This window comes from Euprymna scolopes, chromosome 4 (genome assembly GCF_053919585.1).
Source record: "Euprymna scolopes isolate OS-2025 chromosome 4, ASM5391958v1, whole genome shotgun sequence".
NCBI classification, from domain to species: Eukaryota; Metazoa; Mollusca; class Cephalopoda; order Sepiida; family Sepiolidae; genus Euprymna; species Euprymna scolopes.
The window spans coordinates 88,773,565-88,795,827 of NC_136485.1; the positions used below are offsets into that span (position 1 = coordinate 88,773,565).

General features: G+C 27.3%; 1 protein-coding gene across 1 annotated transcript in view; it reads left to right on the forward strand.

Moving 5' to 3' along the window:
• The first annotated feature begins 877 nt into the window (after nt 1-877).
• Nucleotides 878-22,263, forward strand: part of LOC145268760 (acetylcholine receptor subunit alpha-like) — an 80,517-nt gene continuing 59,131 nt past the window's right edge. Inside the window, exon 1 of the mRNA XM_080124359.1 lies at nt 878-965. Within this exon, the coding sequence (XP_079980485.1) occupies nt 939-965 (27 nt within the window). The 5' untranslated portion in view covers nt 878-938. The remainder of the gene's footprint in view (nt 966-22,263) is intronic.

A 22,263-nucleotide genomic window follows, 5' to 3' on the forward strand; every position in this document is an offset into this window, starting at 1 on the left:
TCTACAGACACCTCACATATCACTTGTTTGCAAACAGCTCCATTAAACGCCATATTATTTCGCATAGTTCAGCCGAAATAACAAATATATTTACCACTAATACTAAAATTATGTACCGAAAAAATTGCACAAAAAGATTAGTATTACTAGAAGCAATTAAAGTCCAAATTATACCTCCTAACATTAACAAAATAGCATTTAATATATTTAGTAGCATATACATATTAAACAATTAATATATATTCACATAATTATAGAAAAAAAAATAAACTCAACGACACACCTTTCATATTTTCTTCTTCTGGACAGATAACTTTGTTAAAATAAATATTAAAATAAAATGAACTAAAGACTTAAAAATCAAAATAAAATTTAAAAATAAAACGAATATCCATATGAGAACAACCGTAAAAATCTTTAACACGAACTATTTCTGGTGATGACCACTAATCGAAAGCGTTCGAAGAAAGACGAACACGAAATTGTCCGGTTACATACTACACAATTTGTTCCAAAGGACAAAAAGAAAACACAAAAATAAAAATCAATGAATGTAGATAAAAATAAAACACAATCGAAACAGAAATTAGAATTTGACTCTTAAAAGGAAACGCATGAACAATACTCGGATTCAACATTTACAATAAACGAGTACGCTATTGCCAGTTGATTATTGTCAAACTTGTATCTATAATAGTTACGAAATGTGACAGACACTAGCTTAGAGTATCCTGTAATTAAAAATAAGTGTGATTCTCGAGAGAAAATTTATAACGAGTTTTCTTTTTCTGTTGTTTTGTTTTGTTTTTAATTCATGTACACTTTTTTTCTCAATAATTCTTCTTCTGCTCGTTTTTTCTTTTTTCATTTTGTTATTTCTGCAATGTATTTCAACAAACTTCCTTCATTTGTCTTTCCAGGACGAAAAAAATCAAATCATGACAACCAACGTTTGGCTACGTCACGTGAGTATAAAAGCGCGCTTTTTAAACTTTGTATTTGTCTATTTCTACTGGTTTCATTCTTTGCGTTTCTTTTTTTTTAATTTTCTGATTTCTTATTAGTATATTATCATCGTTCATTAATTTCTCCTCCACTTTTTTTTTACACAGTGATCACCACTTATCAAGGCCCGGAAGCCACATTGTTGTTTGGTTTTTAGTAATGCTTTTCAGTATTTCATGCTTTTTTGCATGTTTTCTATCTAATTCTGTTATTAGTTTCTTGCTCTTCCCCTTCTGTTTTCTTTTCTTCCATTTATTTTTTAGCTATCTTATTCTTCCTCTTCTATTTCTTACTATCCCTGAATTTTCGTCCCCTTATTTTTTATCTATTTTTTCTTTTAGCTGTTTTCTTTTTATTTGTTCTAGTTTTTATTTTATGAATTCATTCATCGGTTTTTTTTTAAGTATTTCTTTGGCATTTCTTTTTATTTTCACATTTCGTCCGTATTTCATTTTTGCTTGCTCGCTTATTATAATTTTCTGATATTTATTTGCAAATTACTTTCATTTCATTTAATATTTGGATTTTAATTTTCATTTCCATTTATAGTTACTACTTTCTTTGTGCTTTTTTTTTTCTTTAGAATGAACGTCTCCATTCATTAATCTATGTTTCGTCATTCTTCTTTCTTTCTTGATTTCATTTATTGATTTCTTCTTGAGTTTGTAGCGGAAGGACCATCGCTCCCCGATCTACAACTTCCTGTTCAAGCCGAAAAACACAATAAATGCAGACACAATCAACGCCTTATTCATCCTCAACCAAAGATGGAAACTAAATAATTTGTTTCTCCTTGAAAACTCTGCATTGAAGTGTCCTTCTATAACACGATAATACTTTTAGAGTAAGAAATGACCAAGACAAGGACATGATATATTTCTGTTTACATCTCCAAGTTTTTCTAAAATCATTTGGAGATATCGGATTTGATTCAACCAAATTTAGATAAAAATCCCACGCTTAACTCTATGTAAAGTTTATGTTTATAATTTTTATGTACAGAATTAACTATTTAACTAATAAACCGATAAACATAAATGTTGGAAGATAGCTGAAAATCGTAGAGAATTTTAAATAAAAGTGAAGACATTTTATAAAATCCGAATCATCAAATGGATTTTGATCAAAATTAAAATAAGGGTTCTAAACTCAAGGTTTAGTATGATTATACCATTTTAAAAAAATACCCCAGCAAGTTTTATGCACAAACTAATTCAAAATACCGAATTCATTTGATATTTTGAAAAAAGTAAATTTAAATTTAGTAAAATATTTCCTAAATAAGTTTTTCAATAATTTCAGTAATTTAGGTTGATTTAGACAGACGTTCCATGCTGGTTTCTAACTGAGCACTGCGTTTGTGCAAGTTATTTGAATTTTGTCGTGATCTGTCATGGGAAAAAATCATTTTCTTAATAATTATTTTTTAGACACATTATTTTAATCTTAATGCAGTACGATGAGAAATTAATTTAAAACTAACTTAAACAGGGTTTTTATGTAGGAAGTTAAAGGCAAACAGATTACGACATTGAGTAACATCCGGCGTCACAAGTTTTTCACCTTATAACGATAAGTAAAATCTGTTTTTTTATCGGCAACATATCTGTTTATATAAAAAATGGGTGGCATGACTTATTATTGATTAAAGGTACTTAATTAATTAAATATACTAAATTAATTAAATGTATTTAATTAATTAAATATACTTAATTAATTAAATGTACTTAATTAAATGTACTAAATTAATTAAATGTACTTATTAATTAAATGTACTTAATTAAATGTGCTTAATTAATTAAATGTACTTAATTAAATATGCTTAATTAATTAAATGTACTTATTTATTAAATGTACTTAATTAATTAAATGTACTTATTAATTGAATGTACTTATTAATTAAATGTGCCTAATTAATTAAATGTACTTAATTAATTAAATGTACATAATTAATTAAATGTACTTAATTAATTAAATGTACTTAATTAATGTACTTAATTAATTAAATGTACATAATTAATTAACTGTACTTAATTAAATGTATCTAATTAATTAAATGTACTTATTAATTAAATGTACTTATTAATTAAATGTACATATTAATTAAATGTACTTATTAATTACAGAATATACAATATATGTGTATTGATTGAAATAAATATGATATTAATCACTTCAACTTCAACTACTGACGAGCTGTCACTGTGAAATAATAAGGAATCACTGTGAAATAATAAGGAATCACTGTGAAATAAGGAAATAATAGTCAACAAAATATTTTGTTATTAGCGACTAAAACTTGCATATTTTTCATTATAAATAAACCATAAACAATGGTTTTTTTCCAGATTTTAAATAAATTGCGCGATTGTAGTCGACGCGTTTCGCTCGATATAAATATGCCATTTCCTTTATTTATTTCAAAGGAGAACATTAATTTTAATTTGAAAATTTAGCTTTTAAGCAATTAATATAAAGTTTAAAGCAATGAACGTATTTTTGGACGTAGTTTTGCGAATAATGCGATAGATTTTTATGATCAATTTTGATACAAACATGAAATATTTGAAAAAGGTTATGCGTACAAAATATATAAATGTACCTTAGAAACATATTTAGTGAAAAGATGAAAATCATGTAGATACGAATTTAAAATAGTTATCACAATATTGTTAATAACACTACATGCAGGGATGAGCAGTTTAAAAAGTTTGAGAAAATTTGTGAAAATCAATTTGTGAAAAAATAATTTATGAAAATTAAAATGTTTACTTTAATTGTTGGAGAATAGCAGCTTGATAGAGATTCCGTTTGTAAAGACATGAATGTACCTTAATTCTCTTTTTCACCGGTCACTCATGGGTTGGCTAAAAATGTTAAAAGGTTATATGGGTTTGAGGTTCGAACCGTGCGAACAGCAAAACTGGTATTCTCCATACTGAAAAGTGTGTATGTGGATGAGATTTAAAATAAATTATCATATTGCTTTCTCTTTCTTCCTACAATTCCATATGCATATATATATATATATATATATATATATATATATATATATATATATATATTATACATATATATATTATACATATATACTTATATATATTATACATATATACATATATATTATATATATGCATATATATACATGCATATATATGTATATACATATTATATATATATTGTATATATACAGAGAGAGAGAGAGAGAGGGGGGGGAGATACGAAATAAATGATGAGAAATCAAAGTTAACTAAAGCTTTACTAAATAATCGGATTTTTACTTTTGTTTTTGTTTTGAATTTATGTTTTCCTTGTTCATTATGCTTTTGTATTTTTCTGCTTTTATCTTCATATGCATTTCACTTCCCCCCTATATATCCTACCCTCTTGTATTTCCGTTCCAACATCCTTCCTACTGATATATACATATTGTCTATCTTTATCTCATTGCTAAGCTAATTTCCTTATGTCAGCTTTCTTTACATACATAAAGATCCCTGTTTTTCCCCTTCTGATCATAAGAATTTGGCTTCGAAATGCCATGACCTAAAGAATTGTTTTCTCCTTATTCTCTTTTTCTTTATGCTGTATTAACTTGATGATGTAATAAAATTTTATTCAACTTTGAATTCTTATCTTTTATTTCTTATATAATTTTCTTTAAGGCCGTGTAACTAGTTTTACCGTTTTGATAAGTTTGTTTGCTTAAAGATTATGTGTACCTTAATCATATTTATTTATCACATCTATCTATCTATCCCCCTCTCTCTCTCTCTCTCTCTCTCTCTCTATATATATATATATATATATATATATATATATATAATTTTAATGTAATATATATATATATATATGTACAGAGAAAGAGAGATTTGAATTTTACATATTTATGTTTACCTAAAAACATTAATGTTTCATGCTTTCGCAATTTTCAGTGCAAAAAACTGAAAATTCACATCGGTTGAAGAACTCAACCACAGCGACAAAGTTACCTTTAACTGTATATCATGTTTTTAAACCGCCATCAATTAACATAGGAATAAAATAGATTGAAATTTTATATGGTATCAAATCAGCTGACGTTAGTGCTCAAAAGCAGCAATTAAAACATTACGTCATACTATATATATATATATATATATATATATATATATATATATATATATATATATATAGTAATTTATAAAATATATATGGCGATTAAGCTACACTGAATATTCGGCTCTTCATCCACTCTAGGATTCGTCAGGCTTATGCACGAATTATGTGGTTGTTTATCGTTTTTATATGTTCCTCTTCTGTTGAGGATTTTAGTTAGCCAATCAGCTTTCTAGTATCCACTGCGACCCTTCCTATCAGCCAATGGGCATGCATTTTATCGAACAAAGGATCTGTTTTAAAACTAGTTTAGTGGTTTAAGGCAGACATTTTCTTTATACATATATATATATAAATATACATATGTGTACATACATATATGCACATATATATAAACATATATATATATGCATGCATATATGTGTGATCGTTTATGTATATTCATGTTTATTTAATTTATTTATTTGTTTATTTTCGATTGTTTTTGTTAGTTTTAAAACTATTTTGTATCGCTATCCTAGAGTAAATTTTTTTGTGAACACAGTTATTTGCTATTTCTCTTCTACAGTTTAATAGATTTTGGGGTTCTTTAAAGTACAGGATAGCAATTTTTTTTTTAATTAAAGGTTTAAAAATATAGAAAACAAAGATAAATCTACGTTTATTCAGTTTGACATCATAGACTTTTATCCCCTCGATAACCGAAGAACTTTTAAACATTGCCCTAGAATTTGCCGAGACATACACTGATATATCCTCGGAAGAAATCAATATCATTAAAAAATGTAGAAAATCAGTTCTAATAAATAACAATAACCAATGGATAAAAACTAAAATGAAAAATTCGTTTGATTTGGCGATGGGTGCCAGGGATTCTGCAGAGGCATCATATCTTGTGGGGTTATTCATTCTATATACCCTCACAAGCATATTTGATACTACGGATATCGGCCTATATAGAGAGGACGGACTAGCTATAATAAAAAGCTCCAAAAAAGTCAAGGGAGAAAACTTTAAGAAAATCATACACAAAGTAAATTTTAAAAAATTAGGCCTAAAAGCAGACGTATCAGCTAACATAAAAATAACAAACTTCCTGGACGTCACGTTAAACTTAGATAAAAACACATATGAACCCTACTTAAAAGATAACGCTACTCCAATTTACGTAAACCCTAAGTCCAATCACCCACCATCAATTATAAAACACATTCCTTATTCGATCGTAAGTAGACTCAGTAATTACTCAAGCGATGAAAATGCATTTCACAGGTCAACCAAAATCTACGAAACAGCCCTAAAAAATAGTGGATACAAAAATATCGATATCAAATATAAGCAACAAAACACCAATAACTATAATAAAATCAAAAATAGAAGAAAAAGAACTATAATCTGGTATACGGCCCCATACAATCAAATGTTAAAAACAAAACTTGGCAAGAAATTTCTAGATCTTATTGGAAAACACTTTCCAGCAACCAACCCCTTACACAAAATCTTCAATAAAAATACCTTAAAGTTATCCTACAATTGTTGCGAAAATTTAGAGATGATAATTAAAGCACATAATAACAAAATACTAAATAAAAACAATGTAAACAACAACAAAATAAACAATAAAAAGAAAGTAGACATATTGACAAAAATAAAACTAACACTAGCAGAAATAATAATAATAATAATAATAATAATAATAATAATAATAATAATAATAATAATAATAATAATAATAATAATAACAAACCAACTCCGGACAACAACAACCATACCATAAATAAAAATACTAATAACGAACAAGATAAATGCAACTGTAGACACCGCACACTTCAAAATAAATGTCTAAAAAATGCGTAGTTTATCAGGCAACAGTATTTGCGAAAGAAACCCCGAATAACAAGAAATATTTCGTAGGCATGACTTCCTTAGGTTTCAAAACCCGATACTATGACCACAAAAGTAAATTCAACACTAAAAAAAACACCGTATAAAAACAACACTAGCGAATAAATACTGGGAACTCAAAGAAAGCGGACATTCGCCGGTAGTCGAATGGAAAATAATAAGACAAGCTACCACGTGTAGGCATTTTGACGACCCATGTAAAATATGCCTTCATGAAAAATTTGCTATCCTGTACTTTAAAGAACCCCAAAATCTATTAAACTGTAGAAGAGAAATAGCAAATAACTGTGTTCACAAAAAAAATTTACTCTAGGATAGCGATAAAAAATAGTTTTAAAACTAACAAAAACAATCGAAAATAAACAAATAAATAAATTAAATAAACATGAATATACATAAACGATCACACATATATGCATGTATATATATATATGTATATATATATATGTGCATATATGTATGTACACATATGTATATTTATATATATATATATATAAAGAAAATGTCTGCCTTAAACCACTAAACTAGTTTTAAAACAGATCCTTTGTTCGATAAAATGCATGCCCATTGGCTGATAGGAAGGGTCGCGGTGGATACTAGAAAGCTGATTGGCTAACTAAAATCCTCAACAGAAGAGGACCATATAAAAACGATAAACAACTACAGAATTCGCGCATAAGCCTGACGAATCCTAGAGTGGATGAAGAGCCGAATATTCAGTGTAGCTTAATCGCCATATATATTTTATAAATTACTAACTAGCTCTACCTACGTATTGAGCACTTTGGAGGTAAATACTTAAAGTTTACGCATAAATCTATACTTTCGTATATTAATTTTATGTGAGTAAATGAAGTAGTTATATATATATGTATATATATGTATATATATACGCTACTAATATATATATATATATATATATATATATATATATATATATATATATACATATATACTAGCTGTACCCTGCCACGCGTTGCTTTGGCTCAAATTGGCGCAATGGAAAAAGTTCCAAAATGAGAAAAAGCATGTTTCTTATAGGTTTAATTTTCCATTTTGCATGGGTACACAGTTTTTGTTGTTCCATTTTTTTAGCTGATATAGAGATTTTCCGGTTTGGTGACTCTTGAATACGTAATATAAATTGTCCATGTGAAAAAACAGTCAGTGTGTAACTGTAAGGCCCACAATTGTAAAGATTGTTCCCTGTGCTTTGTTGATGGTTATTGCAAATGACAATAAAATTGGAAAGTTCAATTTCCTAAAGTGTAATGATGTATCCGGTGGAATCATAGGAATGCATGGAATGAAGATATATTCATCTGTGAAAGGTCCTGTTAAGATTGTTGTTTCTATGATATTGTGTGTTAATTTTTTTTTTTACTGTAAGCTATGTGCCATTGCAAAGCTTGGATTGGTTTATATTTCACAACATGATAATTAGTACACCAAATTTCAGTTGCAATACATGCGGTGGCATCCCTGGCAAATATAGCTGTTTTATAATTAACCACTTTATCTGCTTTCACAACAGTGTCGATGGATTTGTATTTGACTACCTCACTTGGAATTTTACATTGAATGATAGCGTTAAGTTCATGGGCATCTTTGTATTGACCTGCAAGAATATCCCATTCACTCAGTCAAATGGAATTCTTATAATTTGAATATCTGCAAAAACCTTTTAAACTAACTATTCTTTTGATGAAATAAGATTACAGAAATTACAGAAGTTAAAAGTCAAAGAATTTTGCCCTTAACTCTGATCGGCTGGCACTTTTTCGTACCCAATTTCCCACAAGTGATGCAAAAGTTTTTGTGCGGATCGAACAGTCGGCAACTGGACATGCATATTTTGAGTTAAGTTTAATGTCTTCACATGGAACAAAAAAGTAGAGTATTTGAGGCAAGCATTTATTTCATCTGCTGGTGTTGATTGAAGAATAACAGGTAACATTTGTCTGAAATCTCCTGCAAGCAATATTACTGCATTCCCAAATGGTCTGACATTGCCACGCAAATCTTGCAAGGATCGACCAAGAGCCTCAAGTGATTTTTTGCGTACCATTGTGCATTCATCCTAAACGATAAGTTTGCATTTCTGCAATATTTTTCCCCATATTGGATGTTTTGGAGATGTCGAACATGAGATTTTTGAAAAATTGAATGTTTTAAAGTAGAATAAATAATTCTTCTACTTGGCAGCAAGGTTGCAGGTATTCCTCATGCAGCAAGGGCTAAGGCTATGTCATTTTGTTACCAAATGACTGCCAAAAGCAATTTGATTAGAAAGGTTTTACCAGTTATTTCTGGTGCTGTTCAAGGTAGCAGTAATCTCCAAATAACTTCTATTCTCACAGTCAGTAAATTAGGTGACTAAAATAGGATTTATCCATGTTTTGACAATGCCTTATTCACTGTAATTAATTTAGGAGATTAAAATAGGATTATGGATTAGAGATGGACAGATAGAGAGGAAGATATATAGATAGGAAAGAGAAAGTGAGAGGAAAATAGAGAAAGAGAAGGAGATAGAGAGATAAAGGGATTGATAGATAAACAGAGAAAGGGGGAGAGTTAGAAACAGAGAGGGATAAGACAGAGGAAAGGAGAGAGATAGAGGGAGTTAGAGAGAGAAAGGGGCTCAAAGAGAGATGGAGAGGGTGATATAGAGAGAAATATAGATTGAGAGAGGGAAAGGGAGAGATGGATAGAGAGAGATATTAAGAGAGGAAGAGAGAGGGGGAGAGAAACAGGTGAACTACACTTCACCGTTTGTTTCTTCGTTCAGTAGAGAAGAAATCTTTCGAGACTGAGGCAATTTTAATGTTTTGTTATTATCCAGAATACCCCTTTTTTGGGGGGGGGGCTAGATTTTCCTCACATTAGAAACCGACCGGGTTATCTGTACTTTCACTTAACAAATTAATAAAAGAAAAACATATTGTAAAATTTGAATTTAACATGAAAATACTATTTTAAAAAATAGCACGATAACATAAGTGCATAAGTGTCACTTTAGGTACTCCTTGGGCGTTGAGTTCCATGGCGACCAGCATAATTATTTAATGGTCGCTCCCTTAGCCCCCCCCCTAGTCAAGGCTAATGCATGCGCACGAAACATTTTTTTTTATTTACTGACGTTGGCTTAGTAACTAAACGATTTATTGATAATTTCGTAACCCTTAAACGCATGCCGGAAGATTTAAATTGGTTCATTATTGTTGTAATGAAAAAAAAAAACGTTTCATTCAACAAAAAACCAAAAACACATATTAATGATAAATGATTTATTGAAATTTACTAATTTTTAAATAAAAAAGTTAAAAAAAAAAGTTAATAAAAAAATAGTTGCTTATGTGCGCATAAAAAATTGTTTTTTTTTTTTGTTTTTTTTTAGATTAGGTCCACCTTGGAACCCCCCCCCCCAACCTCCAAATCTTAAGAACAGCTTCCGGAATAAACACCACTTTTGAAGGGGGGGGCTATTTGCAAAATTTAACTGATATTTGTTGTCAGCATACCCACCCGAAAATACTATTAAAAAAAGGAGGGGTTCAGTGCCCGTGGCAGAGAAGTAGATTTATTTATCAATAAAAGTTGCGGAGAAGTAAATTTATTTTCAATAAAAAGTCGTCATTTAAAAAAAGAAAATTGTGGAGGTGGACCTAAATGTAAATATTTACCCAAAAAATTATCCCGAAGTTTATTGCAAAAACGTTTTGTTTTCGCACTATTCAACCGCGCATGTAAATTAAAAAATATTTGTAAAAGTGAGAAGTTATCAGAAGTTATCAGTAAATGATTTAGTTTTTTTTTAATTTATTTATTTATTTTTTTACATTAGGTCCACCTCCACAAATTTTAAGAACGACTTTCAGAATAAACACCCTCAACCTCTCCATGTTAACAACGGATGTCGGAATAAACACCATTTGGGGGGGGATATTTAAAAATAAAAAATCGATAAAAGTCGTCATTTTTTAAATTTAAAATCAAATGTTTGTAAAAGTGAGAAATTATTAATTTAATAATTATTAATAAATGTTTAGTAACATTTTTCGGTGCTAATGCAGAGAGTGATCCGCGCTATTTTTTAAATCGTGTTTTTTTTTATTCCAACCAATCTTATATCGAAAAACAAAAAAAAACTCAAAGAGCAAGCGACAAACTTTCTTTTTTTTTTTTTGGCCTTAATAATAAAGAAAAAATGTGTAAATTAAAAAAATTGGAAGATAAACAAATGAATTATGTTTTGTCTTTTTTTACTAAACAGAAAATAAAATCTTTCATCAATTCGTGGCTGTGAAATGAATCGAACCGGAAGTTCAGTTTTATCAACAGAACAGATTCGCACCACGGTTAAAAAAAATATATTTATTTTATTTAATATTTTAATAATTCGCGAGGTAAATTTATTTAAATAACATAAAAACATGCCTCGACTCTAAAGATGGGTTATCTGAAAATTTCAAATAAATTGGTAACGTAGAAATATGGTTTTATTCGTTTGGAACGAACCAAATTTACATTTTTATATATATAGATATACGCTACTAATTATATATATATATATATATATATATATATATATATATATATATATATATATATATATATATATATATAGTTGAAGGTAAAAGTTATTCAACTATAACATAAGACTAATAACCTCAGAAGGTTATAAATCCCATTCCCGGATTTAGCATTGATTTAAATTATTTTCTATTGGTCAATTTTAGTAACCAATGCAGTCTATTGCCTATTCCCTTAGTAAACCTTTTTGCGCTTATTTGTGAACTTTCTGAGAAGCATTATAGAAACATTAATTTTGTAATCGTCTCCTCATTGATATGTACATATATGTATGTGCATGGGTATGTGTGTGAAAATTGAATGTTGAATGTGTTAATATCGATGTCTATATTTTTTGTTGTTTTTAATGATTCTGAGTTATTCTCTCGCATGTTATTTTGACTTTACTTTTATTTACGCGTCAGATTATTTTTAGAATAAAATTTATGATTCTACCATGAATGTAATCTATCGATATTCCATTTCTTCATAGAAAACACCATGCGATCAAAGTTTCTGTCAGTTGAAGTTAAAATGAAAAAATTCTGCTCAGATGAAGTAAAGAAAAATGTTTTCGTTATTTTTCATGAGATAAATTCTTCATTATCGCAAGTATTGATCAGTTGCCACTTGACTAAAGAGATGGATGGGAGGCGAGCATACATTGATTCCTCATTGCGTGGAATGATGTTTCGATCTGTTTGGAGAGAGGCAAATCTTTCAAGAAGCATGATTTTAGTTCTGGTGACAAGCAATTCATCAGAAAACACCACACACATTATCGACTGACACAACACATATCTGATGGATTGCTACTATCATTTGTTCCATAAACATAGACAAATATGGTTGCTTAAAAGTAAACATGTACAAATGTTAAAATATACTAATTAAGAATTTAAATAAGTTACAATAAGATTTTTTCAAATGACCAGAAAATCTACGCTTCGCCAAGTTTACATAAATATTCATATTTATATACAACAGCGTCTCAATTGGTAAAGTGAACATGAGAACAAATAAAGAAAGATGTTTTCCCAATAAATTGTAGACAAACAAAACAAAAACAAATCTTAATAATTGGTATGAGTCGATATAGGAAGAAAAAAGGGAACATATAAGCATCTAATTTAAGGCTGGTGTTTATATATACAGACTGTACAAAAGACCCCTTAAACCGAAATTGGAAAAAGAACTTTTATTTCATGATGAACAAAACAAAATGAACTAATTTAGATTTTAATACATGTGAAGTATTATATTATATATTTTTTACATGATATTTTATTACTAAATTTAAAATAATACGTTATAATAAATTATTCAGTCAATAGTTTATATTTTATAAGTTCTATATATGTTGAATTAATTTTAGATTCGGATTATCAGTATTATTGATTTTTTAATGTACTACTGTTAAACATGGTTTAAATCAGATATATCATCAATATAAATATTGTGAGCTTGTTCCTAATTGAGCCCGAAAAATAAATGAGGATTCACTAATTAAAATAATATAAATCAAAATATAAGAAAGTAGTCGTTTTTTTTTTATTTACTCGTTTCAACCATATTCCATCATATATTTTCTTGTTTACAATGAAATCAAATATGTGTGCAATTGGTCTCATCAATAAATAAATATGCTCTAACATATAGATATTGTGTTCCTAATTGAGCCTGAAAAATAAATTTAGTATTCACTAATAAAAATATTATAAACCAAAATATAAGAAAGTAGTCTGAGATTTTAGTTTAAAGTTTTTTTTACTCGTTTCGACTATATTAAATCATATACCTTCTTGTTTATAATAAAATCAAATATTCGTGTAATTGGTCTCATCAATAAATAAATAAATAAATAAATGTTCAAACATCATTTAAAGAAAAAAATACGAGTGAATACTTACGAAAGATTTATTCTTTCTTAAAAACTGCTTCTTTTAAACTCAACAGATTCGGTCGACATTTATCTACAAAACTGTTAGTAAAACATAGAATTACATCAGAATTTTTTTTTAAATATATACTTATTTACACATCGATATAATTTTTTTAAATATATACTTATTTACATATCGATATAAATTTTTTTAAATATATACCTATTTTCATATCAATATAAATTTTTTTTAAATATATACTTATTTACATATCGATATATTTTTTTTAAAATATATACTTATGTTAATATCGATATAATTTTTTTTAAATATATACTTATTTACATATCGATATAATTTATTTTAATATATACTTATATTCATATCGATATAATTTTTTTTTTAAATATATACTTATTTTCATATCGATATAATTTTTTTTTAAAATATATACTTATTTTCATATCGATATAAATTTTTTAAAATATATACTTATTTATATATCGATATAATTTTTTTTAAATATAAACTTATTTACATATCGATATAATTTTTTTTTACCTATATACTTATTTAAATATCGATATAATTTTTTTTTAAATATATACTTCTTTTCATATCGATATAAATTATTTTTAAATATATACTTATTTACATATCGATATAAAAATTTATTTACATATCGATATAAATTTTTTAAAAATATATACTTATTTACATATCGATATAATTTTATTTAAATATATACTTATTTACATATCGATATAAATTTTTTTAAATATATACTTATTTACATATCGATATAAATTTTTTTAAATATATACTTATTTACATATCGATATAATTTTTTTTAAATATATACTTATTTACATATCGATATAATTTTTTTTTAAATATATACTTATTTACATATCGATATAATTTTTTTTAAATATATACTTATTTACATATCGATATAATTTTATTTAAATATATACTTATTTACATATCGATATAATTTTATTTAAATATATACTTATTTACATATCGATATAAATTTTTTTAAATATATACTTATTTACATATCGATATAAATTTTTTTTAGAATATATACTTATTTACATATCGATATAATTTCTTTTTTTAAATATATACTTATTTACATATCGATATAATTTTTTTTAAATATATACTTATTTACATATCGATATAAATTTTTTTTTTAAATATATACTTATTTACATATCGATATAATTTTTTTTAAATATATACTTATTTACATATCGATATAAATTTTTTTTTTAAATATATACTTATTTACATATCGATATAAATTTTTTTTTAAATATATACTTATTTACATATCGATATAATTTTTTTTTTAAATATATACTTATTTACATATCGATATAATTTTTTTTTAAATATATATTTATTTACATATCGATATAAATTTTTTTTTTAAATATATACTTATTTACATATCGATATAAATTTTTTTTTTAAATATATACTTATTTACATATCGATATAATTTTTTTTAAATATATACTTATTTACAACTCGATATAAAAAAGTTTTTTAAATATATACTTATTTTCATATCGATATAATTTTTTTTAAATATATACTTATTTACATATCGATATAATTTTTTTGAAATATATACTTATTTACATATCGATATAAATGTTTTTGAAATATATACTTATTTACATATCGATATAAAAATTTATTTACATATCGATATAAAAAAGTTATTTAAATATATACTTATTTTCATATCGATATAAAAAAAGTTTTTTAAATATATACTTATTTACATAGCGATATAAAAAAATTTTTTAAATATATACTTATTTACATATCGATATAAAAAAGTTTTTTAAATATATACTTATTTTCATATCGATATAATTTTTTTTTAAATATATACTTATTTACATATCGATATAATTTTGTTTTAATATATGCTTATTTACATATCGATATAATTTTTTTTAAATATATACTTATTTACATATCGATATAATTTGATTTTAAATATATACTTATTTACATATCGATATAAATTTTTTAAAATATATATTTATTTACATATCGATATAATTGTTTTTAAAATATAATCTTATTTACATATCGATATAATTTTTTTTTAAATATATACTTATTTACATATCGATATAATTTTTTTAGATATATACTTATTTACATATCGATATAATTTTTTTTAAATATATACTTATTTACATATCGATATAATTTTTTTTTAATATATGCTTATTTACATATCGATATAAAAATTTATTTACATACCGATATAAAAATTTATTTACATATCGATATAAGAATTTATTTACATATCGATATATTTTTTTTAAATATATACTTATTTACATAGCGATATAAAAATTTATTTACATATCGATATAAAAATTTATTTACATATCAATATAAAAATTTATTTACATATCGATATAAAAATTTATTTACATATCGATATAAAAATTTATTTACATATCGATATAAGAATTTATTTGCATATCTACATAAAAATACGAGTTATGTAGGATCTATTTTAGAGGTGGTGTGGTCAAATAATAAATAACACAATTAACCTTCAAATTAAATGTCCCAAGTAAAACTATATAATATAGCTTAGTAAAAATTTGATCATACATATTATACATGAAATAAATGTAATGAGTTGATTTATTGCTCAGGAGAATGAAAGGGAAAAGGCGCTCGCTGGCCTTTAAAATTAAGATATCAATAAATTCAAAGACTATTAGCAAGTTTTTAAATAGATTTTTGAACGTATATAGATATAAGAAGTTAGCCGGCATAACCTGGCGAAAATAGCTTATTCCTATTAAAACTTTTATCTTTACATTTCTATATCTTTCCTCTTTCCTTTACTTTTACCCGTTCTCTTCTCAAACCTTTCTTATTCATGTAGCCAATGTATCTCTAGCTTGACAGACACGCACATACACACAAAAAAGGCTTCTTTTAAATAATACATTCCTCGAATTTTGTCATTTTCTTCCCCATTAGTACATAATAACGTTAAAAAAAACCACCCATCGATGAAAACCGGCCTAAATTATGATGAGAGAATATTGTTTCTCAATTTTAGATTTTATTACCCCGAACAACGGAAATAAGAAATTCAATATAAATTATTGTAAATTAAAATTTACAACAATTTATTATTCGACAAAGAATAAAAATTAAAAACGTAAAATTTTCATTATTCAATGGAATTCAAAGAATAGCTATTATCCTCAGAGAAAAATAGTTAGCAAAATAATATTCATAGGCAAGCTATACTTGAGCTGGTTAGAACATAAATTGAAAACTACAAATTATAAGAGAAGTCATATTTGTATAAATGTTCATAATAATGCAGAGATATATAGGTTAGAAGGATATTCCAAATAAAGTCCAATCACGAAAAAGAAAAAGTAGTAGAAAATCTAAACTCTTCGCTGGTAAAAAAATTTCGATCCAAACTTCCCTTTCTTTAATAATGCCATGAGAAATTCAGTATATACTAAGAAAATAAAATACAACGAATGCAATCCCCTCACTAGCCATTTAAAGTCCATAATTACGCACTATATGACTCGAAGTAAAAAATCATAACAAATTAATCTTCCTCTTCTCTCTCTCTCTCTATTTCTCTCTCTCTCTCTCTCTCTCTCTCTTCATATATAAATACACACATACACACACACACGCACACATTATATATATATATATATATATATATATATATATATATATATATATATATTACCGTCTAAAATTAGAGATTCAGAAAATAAAATTATAAATATATATATATATATATAATTTTATTTTCTGAATCTCTAATTTTATATACATATATATATATATATATATATATATATATATATATATATATATATATATATATAAGCACGGGATGCCCGGCGTTTCCAGGGTGTTTGGAGGTGTGTGTTGAGCAAAAACAAAAAGTGGTAGTAGGAAGGCAGGCTCGAACCCGTACCGTGAAGGAGAAAGAGAACGGAAAAAACGTGACGTCTTTGCTGTTACGACCACCGTCAAACCGAAAGTGATGTAGGTTTAAATTAAGGCTAGACAATCGAAAAGAGGTGATGACTTTCGAAAAAATTGTCGAAAAAAGTGACCCCTCCCCGTAAAAAGTGCCCAGTTGAGAATGAATAAATTAATGTTTTTAGCACATTTTTTCGGTATTTGTCGTCTGAACGGTCGAGCTTCAAAACGATACTGATCCTGTGAAAATCCGTCGCCTCTGTCGAAAGTAATGCAAACATGCATGCATAATTTATATATTGGTTGCTCACCCAACCAAAACCGATTAAAAAGCTTGCCCTATCTCTGAATACCGTTATGTAAAATTTCAAATGTTTAGACCAGAAATTGTCTAGGTAATTTGGTAGAGACCTCACAGTCAATTTTTTTTAACTTTTACCCCTATTATGACCCCTTTTGGGCTTAAACCAAGTTATTAAGTTAGATCCATGTACAAGGAACCTATATCTAAAATTTCAAGTGTTTAGACCCAAAATTGGCGGAGGAGTTTGGTAGAGTTTTCCAAGGTGAAATCATTGAACTTGACCCCTTTACAGCCAAATTTCTGGCCGCAAACGAATTAAAAAGATGTTCCCAAATCTCAATACACTGTATATCAAATTTTGAGTCTGTAGAGTTAGTGTGTCGGGAAATGTACATACACACACGCACACGCACACAAACACACACACACACAGATACCTTCACTTATATATATATATATATATATATATATATATATATATATACATATATATATATAGTTTACTTGAAGCATTATATGAGATAGGTATATAGAAGAGATTTAGATGGCTATCACAATGCGAGGAATGAGATATAGTCCATGTTGATGAGAAAAGACGAAAACAAGTGACAATTTACAAATAAATAAGTATATACATATATGTATATATACACATATTTATTCAATTGTATGAAGTACAAATGTTTTACTTGGTCTGTGAGAATATCCATTATATGTTTTGGGAAAATATTCCCCCTTTGAATAGATCCGTTACATCCACCATTTGAAACATTTGCACTTCATACAATTGAATAAATATATGTGTATATACTTATTTATTTGTAAATTGTCACTTGTTTTCGTCTTTTCTCATCAACATGGACTATATCTCATTCCATCGCATTGTGATATCCTTCTAAATCTTATATATATATATATATATATATATATATATATATATAAATTGATACCTAATATCAGTTAGACTGTTATTGCCTCGTATACAATCAATGAACTGCAAACCGCCGTGTTTGTATGCTTCCAGAAGCACTAAAATTTTCTTCAACAGCAGAACTAATGTACATTAAATATTGTAAATAAGAACTGCATTAATGTTTTTTCTAGCATTTTATGACCATTTTCAAACGTATGTAAAATGCTCGAATTGAATCTTTGAACATTTGCTTTGAACAAAGATCAAGCGTGCTGTCAGACCCTCTTCATGAACACGTGCGCTCTTTGAAAGAGACACAACCCTCGACTATAAAAATAATATGAACGCTGAACTTAACTAAAAGCATTTGTTTAACTTGATATAATTTTTACTGTTTATATCCATAGTAGCACGTTTTCGCTCCGTATCTCTAAAATGGCGAGACATAAAATAGTGTAATCGAATGTAGTAAATATTTTTTTTAATTTTGTTTTATTCATCGAACATTCAGATTCAATCAATTAACTGGTGTTTCATCAACATCTAGGACAGGAAATTTATTCAATGCTCGTTTCCTTTTGATTCTGAGGATATTTTGGAACAAATTCCGATCACCTTATGAACCTAAAACACTTGTTATTTGCTATATATAATTGCCAAACGGATTTCTCTGTACTTTTAGTACAAAGGTTAATCTGTGTCACTAATCTATTAATGTACAATGCCGGATTATCTCTTTAAACCAGTGTTTAATTTGTTGGAATCACCAAACGCTGAGAGAATATTTTCAGAATTTATCTTATTTATCAATTATTTTATACGAAATGACGTTTTCAAATTGAACATCAAAACGAATAAAAACTTTGACCGAATTTAACTTAGCTAAACCATAGCTGAAAGCGAATGTATAGATTTTTTGATCGAAAGTTGAAATAGGTAGTGAAATATAAACATTAAACTAAGTAGATCTTTAAAGAGGTGCTAGACTATTTTAATGGTCCCCAACTGCTTCCTCTGGATACAATCCTGGTCCGAGGGTTTAGAGAAATGGATCAACCGCTATGTGATCTAATGGACTCAAAACCAATGTTAAGAACGGACTTTTCCAGCAATGTCGAAAAAGAATTATCTAATCAACAGAATTTTATGACCATTTTTTACCATATGTAAAACAGTACAAAAATAGTCATAAATAATTATTGATGCTGTCTATTTGTTATGTAGATTTTGAATTTATTACGTATTATTATTATTATTATTATTATTATTATTATTATTATTATTTATTAGTTAGATATTTAGTCCACATTTTTACGAGCTTCTGAACCTTTCCAAACATTGTTACTTACATAATTATATAGAAAACTGTGACAGATTTTGTTTGTATACTTGTGACGTAAGATTCATTCAAGATTTTCTTTCATAGTCTCATATTTTATTTTCAAATACTGATTAAGTAATACTAACAAATATATACGCATTCCTAGCGCATCTATTTGTTAGTAGAGAAATCTTCATCGGTCTCTACTGTAAGAAAACTCTAAGACGAACGCTCGTCGAATTATTGTTTGTCAATAGACGTTTGTTTTGATGAAAGAGGAAATAATATGACACTTGTTCGTAAATATGACCTTTACTCAAGTGAATTGATTGTGGCAATATTATGGTTTAACTGGCACAAAGAAAGAGAGACCAAAAAAATAAAATGAATATTGAGACAATGTAACAGTCCACAAATATTTAGAAAGGGGAAAAAGGAAAAGATGACTAACTCAGAAAGTGATTGTGCTTAATAGACCACGAGGAAAAAGAGCGGGAAAGGGCAGCAGGAAAAAGGATACACTATAAAAACGTTGATAAAAAACGGAAATATTTGGATATTTCGAAATGAAGAAGAAATTATTTTTAAAAAAACATAAAAACGATATGCTGTTACTTAATACCGAAACACAATACCTGTTGCAAACGTTTAATTTATCAATTAGACGAACCTAAGTCACTATTTTAACGATTGTTAAGGGGATTGTAACTTCATGCCTTTCCCAATAGATCCAATATCAATAAAAGTAATCGATTACATAATTCTAGACGACACCCCAATATCACATAATGCTCAATGCACTTTTGCCAGCCATGAACGATGACTGCGAATGAGAGTCCGGGACGCATTTTTTCATGCGATGATTGTTCCAACAGTAAGGCCTCCTATTTTTTTTTTATTCAAAAAGTTCAAAAGCTACGAAGACATGAATGGTACAAATAAAACGAACGACACTTTTTGCTCCAGAATTTATTTTAACAGTCACCACCATTCTCAATGCTCTTTTGCCAGGAATTCAATGGCACAAATCTGAACCTGTCGCACGTCTGTAGCAGGGACTTCTTTCTTGGCGTCTCGTACCGCTAATATCTACAACAGTGTGATGAAACTTTCTGGTAATGAACGCATAAATCCAGTCATAATAACAATGCGATTCACAATCCCATCTGATCCCCTCGGATGGAGTAAAAATAGGAGACATCGCTTTCGCAACGCCCTTAGTACATTGGAATCTTCAATCACTGTGGTATTATTATTAGATAATCATTTTCTTTTATTATCTATATAGCAATTTGCTTTTTAATGGAGAAATCGCGACACAAAATAAAATCTATCATAAAAAAGCTTTTATATGCCTACGTTGTCAATAACAAAGGCACAACATAAATTCATAACAAAATAGAAATATCGGTTTACATATTAATGTTATTTAATATAGTTAATGGTCCCGTAGTCTTATCTAAATTTAGGGCTGGGTGAAGATGTGGAGTGAGAAATTGTTGATGGATATCAACGGACTCGATCTATCCTGCCGTTTTTTTTGTTGTTTTTTTTTTTTTTTTGTGCGGGTGTTTTCTTGTTGGGTTCTTCATACTCTTGTTTATCTTGTTTTATGCAATGTTATTGTTGTATTTGAAAGAGAATTTTTTATTAATGGACACAGAAGATCAAATCTAAGTTCTTTTGATGGTATTGGAACTTGTATTAAATCTTAATACGTCCGATATAGGTTTGAAAATAAACTGCTGACAAAGTCACCAGAACATCTAAATTATCAATGGATAAAGTCACAATCCTGCAGGTCAGCGCATTTAACTACATACCATATATGATTTCGTTATAAATGACCTAATTAACCATTACAACAGTACGTAAAGAAAAGTTCACCTTCAACCACATGTTACATTAGATAAAAGCCGCACTCGCCGACATCTATATACTATCACTAGTGCTTACTTGTTTCAGATGGACAGAAAACACAGTGGAAACAGTCTATCAAAATAACATGTGAGCAACGTGTGAATTGAAAACAGATCATATTAGAAAAAGCTATAATTTAAGAAAGACAAAACTCACACTTACATATTTTACGAAAATTAAAATAAAGATGTAAAAATGCAAAATAAATTTTATTTAGACTCTTTATTTTATTTTTCATCGATGATTTGGAGTTTGGAAATTGTCTAAAATGTAATGTTTACTTCAGGGGTTTTAAGAAATTGAAATTATTTTAATG